Source organism: Aplysia californica, unplaced genomic scaffold (assembly GCF_000002075.1).
Source record: "Aplysia californica isolate F4 #8 unplaced genomic scaffold, AplCal3.0 scaffold00036, whole genome shotgun sequence".
NCBI classification, from domain to species: Eukaryota; Metazoa; Mollusca; class Gastropoda; order Aplysiida; family Aplysiidae; genus Aplysia; species Aplysia californica.
This window is the reverse complement of record NW_004797306.1, coordinates 2129977-2134976: the sequence shown is the minus strand read 5'-3', so window position 1 is coordinate 2134976 and position 5000 is coordinate 2129977. Positions and strand designations below refer to the sequence as shown.

At 41.8% G+C, this 5000-nt stretch overlaps 1 protein-coding gene across 1 annotated transcript in view; it reads left to right on the top strand.

Annotated features, from left to right (window-relative positions):
* The window catches only part of LOC101856404 (amino acid transporter AVT1D), a 6817-nt gene extending 4847 nt beyond the window's left edge, over window positions 1–1970 (top strand). Inside the window, exons 5-6 of the mRNA XM_013091421.2 lie at window positions 32–221; window positions 870–1970. Coding sequence (XP_012946875.2) covers window positions 32–221; window positions 870–1026 — 347 coding nt within the window. The 3' untranslated portion in view covers window positions 1027–1970. The remainder of the gene's footprint in view (window positions 1–31; window positions 222–869) is intronic.
* Window positions 1971–5000: the final 3030 nt, after the last annotated feature.

Sequence of the window (5000 nt, the reverse complement as noted above, 5' to 3'; positions counted from 1 at the left end):
CCTCTGTCTCTCGTTCTCTCCATCTCACCAGCCTTCTCCTGGCACCGAATCGTCTCTCGCTCCCTCCTGGTGGCCTTCGTGTTGTTTGCCGCTGAGACTCTCCCAAAGTTCGACACTCTCCTCTCCCTGATCGGAGGCAGCACAATCACGATGATGGCCTTTGTCTGTCCGCCATTGTTCTACCTCAAGCTCTGCTCTATGAAGGGACATTGGCCGCAGATGTGAGTATATCGAGGGGTGAGGGTGGGGGTGGGGGTGGGGGGTGCAGGGGGGTGTGCACATAATTTAAAGAATTACTGCTTCCCTGCCTTGATTTTGGAATATTGTCGCAGTCAGATTCACCCCTAGAGTGTTGTTGATGTTGGCCTTATAAATTTGAATACACCTTCATGAAATTCCCAATGAGCAATAAACAGTGTGCACAACCATTCTAAACTGTTGCATTATTACATAAATATCCTGTTCACCCCTTTGGGGCCACTTTCATTCGCAGCCGTTAACACTGAGTAACAATGTAAGCCTACAGTTAACATGGTAGAGTCTACCTCAAAAAGGTAAAAGGGGAATAACTCTTGATAATCTCATAGCTGCTTTGAGTGCTTTTTCCCCTTTACCGTTTACCGAGTATCCAGGTCCTTCTGTTGGGATATTGTATCCCTCTCCCTTCCAGCCGGTTTGGTCTAAACAGGGAAAGTCCAAGCCCACTTTCTTAATGATCTGAATTGTGTCAGTGGAGGCGTGAAACGTCTATATATTCATTTTAAAAGAATCTTCGAAGCCTTTGAATGGCCGAAGTGTTGAATGGGCGTAAACTAAAAAAAATATGAATCAAAAGTAAACCACCCTTTTCCCCCCCTTCTTCTTTACAGAGTTGTCCCCCTCCACCAGAAAGTGCTTCTACTGGAGATTCTGATCGTGGGCAGTGTGGTGGGCCTGATGTCCACCTTCTCCTCCCTCCAGTCTATGGCTAGTCCTGACTCCTTCACTGTGCCCTGCTACATCAACATGACTGCCGCCTGTGGGTGACCTCTGACCTCTGTTTCATCAACATGACTGCCGTCCGTGGGTGACCTCTCACCTTCGCTACATCAACATGACTGCCCCTTGTGGGTGACCCCTGCTACCAGAGATCAGTCCAGTTTAGAGTATGTCTCCTTATGCGCGACGCAGGTCGCGTGGCGCACAACAATCGCTAGCGACGAGTAGTGGGGTGTGTACCGTTAAGCGAAACAACATCACATGGAGTGTCGAACAGCACTCCTTGGCTAGGTATTTTGACAGATGATAAAGCTCGAAACCAGTCACACCCCCAGCCTGTCGCGTGTGATGAGGTCTCGATTGCTACAAGGACCGATCGCCGGTGACAGTCGCACGCGGCTAGAAGTGGTGTCGAGTGTAAGAAGACGGGTTCTTAAAATCTTACTCGATCGTTTTTGGAGCGGCAAGGATCGTGCGCGACGCGACATTGAGTCGAACATAAGGAGACGCAAGTTCACACTGAGCCCGGCCAGTTGCTGGCACAGCCGTCAACAACTGGCTGTAATCTGTCGTCACGCCTTTATCCTCTTTCCTGCAATGAAAGCTGGTGATACACGTTCAGACTGCCGCCAGCAAACGCCATCCGTCTGCCAGCAATTTGGTTTGCCGTGTGCACACCCAAAAAATGTCTGGATGGTCCAAAGAAAGTAATTTCCCACTATACTAAGAGAGTAAATGTCCTTGATTCGCTGTCAATTCCCGTCAAAATGGACTAGAAGCTTATCATTGCTGTCCAAGGCAGATCGGTGATATACAACAAAGAGAACAAAAAACTATTACAACTTAGATAGATCTATCATTTCTGGGCATCTTCCATTACTAACGGAATCAAAAGATGATATTCCCCATGCACGCTACGATTGCAATAAATTGGGGGAACACCATCTTTTTGAGAATACTGTTTCAATTTCAATAATCGTTTTTGTAACCCCCCCCCAGCAGAGTAATTCGTTTCTTCCTTCTGGAATGAGCCATGTATTTTTCCCTCCAAGTGTGACATCACTTTGCCGGACAGTAACTGCCGGCTCTACCGTAAACACTGCATGGCAGGGAGTTGTCCACGGCAGCTGGCTGACGGCAACTGGCTGACGGCGACTGGCTGACAGCGACTGGCTGACGGCGACTTGCCGGGTTTTAAAGCGTGACCTTAGCCTGAGCCTACCCCAGCATTAAAGATCTGTGACTAGCAGCGCAGCTCCTCCAATTTCCAAATTTCAGTACGCCATGTTCTTTCTTCGATAAGAACAGGGACAATTTCCCGTTTTCATGTCGAATTTCTTGATCTAACGTTTGAAAATGCAATTGTTTTTTTGGCTTCAGTTCTTTTTGTTTTGTATATATACAGAGTGATTCCAAAAGAATGTGAGTAATTAACTTTATTCATCATATAAAACACAAATTTGTTAAATAAGATATCCATAATGAAAAAGTACAGGTTGCATACATATCTCTTATCAAAGGTCAAACATTGCATATTTCTGTTTCTGGGCCGAGTCAGGCGTGGAGGAATTAGCAATTTTCTTTGATAGGCAAAATTTGGACAACAACAAAATAAAGTGAATCATTTTTAATTTCCTGTAAGTTACACCGCTCACAAAAGGATTAATGTATTAATTTTTACCAATAAAGATTGTCGTGTGATGGAAGGGTTTGAGTTTTTAACAAGGCTATGGCTCTTCTGTTCCAATACCGTGGGAGGCTGATACTCAGCTGTTTCTTGAAACGGAATTGTAAGAGATAATAAATTATAGTTGCTACCGACTTCTTCCTCGGTGTTCTGAACAGGATGATCATCAAGCTACTTTTTACTTCACAAAGAAATAATGTAGTGCTCCCAACACTTTGAGAAAAACCAGGCATATCTAAACCCTCAGGGAAAATAATAGGCTTTTAACTTCTGAAAAAGAATGAACCGATTTCATTACGCAATATTTCAATTAGGAAAAGCAATAGAAAACTGGAGCTGAGTCACAAGTATTGTGTTCACAATCAAAGACAGTGTCCAATGTGGCCACCATTAGCAGCTAGGGCAGCAACAATGTGATAAGAGAACTCATCTCCGATGTCGTGTTTCAGCTTATCACCGTCCACTGCGTTGACAGCTGTTGTTATTTGATGTTATAGGTAATCGAGGATATTTTTATTTTTATGTTTGTTTTTTAGTAAGAGTTTTACGGCACTTGTAACAAAATACAGTCATATAAGTGCCGAAAATTAGAAGTGTTATAAGAGAGTAACAAACACAAAAAAGAAGGAGAGTATATTATTATAAGGACTAAAGGAAAGAAGGAAAAAACCACGCCAGAGCGCCTGCCAACCACCCGCTCATAGAAGATAGTGGGTAGCAAAGGAAAATAAATGCGATCTTTTACGCATTTATTATCCTTAGAAGAAAAACTCAAACGCAGTGATCTCTGGGGATCTTGCAAGTCAAGCACAGAGAACAAGGTCTTGAATCCCTTTTCTGTCCAATCCGTATCTGGCGCACTGCTATTCAAAAGTTAGATAACTCCACTTTCAAAATACAATCTCTGACTCATTCCATCACAATGCTTGAGAACTGAACAACTCGTCATATAATCGGCTCATTCCTTTTTAATCACCCTGTAAATTTATTTTTTGTGGGGGGAGGGGAGGGCGTGGTCTTTGCTCTCTTACCATTTGAAGAACGTAAGTATAAAAAGAAACCAACAACTCAGGGACGTGATGACAGTAATTAATTAAAGAGAAGGATAGAGTGACGAAAACAGCATATGGGTAGTGCATAGTCACGTCGCATTAATAATGAACAGTGTTTCTGCATGCCCCTCCCGTCATGTCAGCTTGTATTCTCACTTATTATGCTGGTAGACCCCTTTCCCCCCCTATACACTCACAATAAAAATCTAGGAGTCATTCAGGACATGAATTATTCAATTTGATGTTAATTGTCTGTATTGAAATTGGTCTATCTCAAATTTTCGTCTGAATCTAGTGTTTTGCGTACGGCTGCACTAAACACAATACAAAGTTGTCGAAACCTGGGTCAGCCAGTGGTCTGATCGATAACCAGCGCATTGACTAATAGTAAGAGTATTCCAAGGTTTATGTACTCAGACTACTTCTGAACTAAGGCCAGCCGCTTCTCTTCAAAGTCTCCACGCTCAGATGGGTTGAGGGTTATACATTATTCTCTTAAGTCTACGGCACACATGCAAAATACAGCGTTAAAGATACATACGTACGGCATTTTTTGTTAATGTAGTTGTTGTTGTAGTTGTTATCGTTGTTGTTATTGTTGTTGTTGTTATTGTTGTTGTTGTTGTTGTTTTTGTGGTTGGCTTCAAAATAAGCCATACTTTTATTTCATGAGATGTTTTTAACTAAAGTGCACATTTTGAAAAATCAATACTCAAATGTTCATATAATGCTTTTCGATATACACCATTGTGATACAGATATAACATTGTTCTATACGCAATTCCGCTTTCACTCCTTTCAGTAAAATTTACGACAGTATTAACGTGTGATGAACGTCAGGAGTGTTACTGTTATGTTCTATAACATGCATTAGCACTGATGTTAATTATCTTCATGAGGAACGAGTATGCTGTAAAATGAGCATATTATTATTTTATGTTCTTTCCTGATCAGACATGTGTGCTGTAAAATGTTCTTTAGGTACCTTCTATTTCTAAAGATAATCCTTCAAATATTCTACACCTTCACAAAAGTTGGTAAATTTTGGTATCTTTTATGTAAGAAAATGTTCTTTAAAAAAGGCATAAATAATGATAAGTTACAATAGTCACCAACTGACATCGGAATTTTGATATTGGCCCGCAGTAAACAACTTCTTTCCAAGAAAGTAAGAACAGGCAGATACAGAAATATATTCGTACATACTGCAGTGAGGTTGCTGAACGCATAGTGCTATAAAAAAAGCAGAGAGAGAGAGAGAGAGAGAGAGAGAGAGAGAGAGA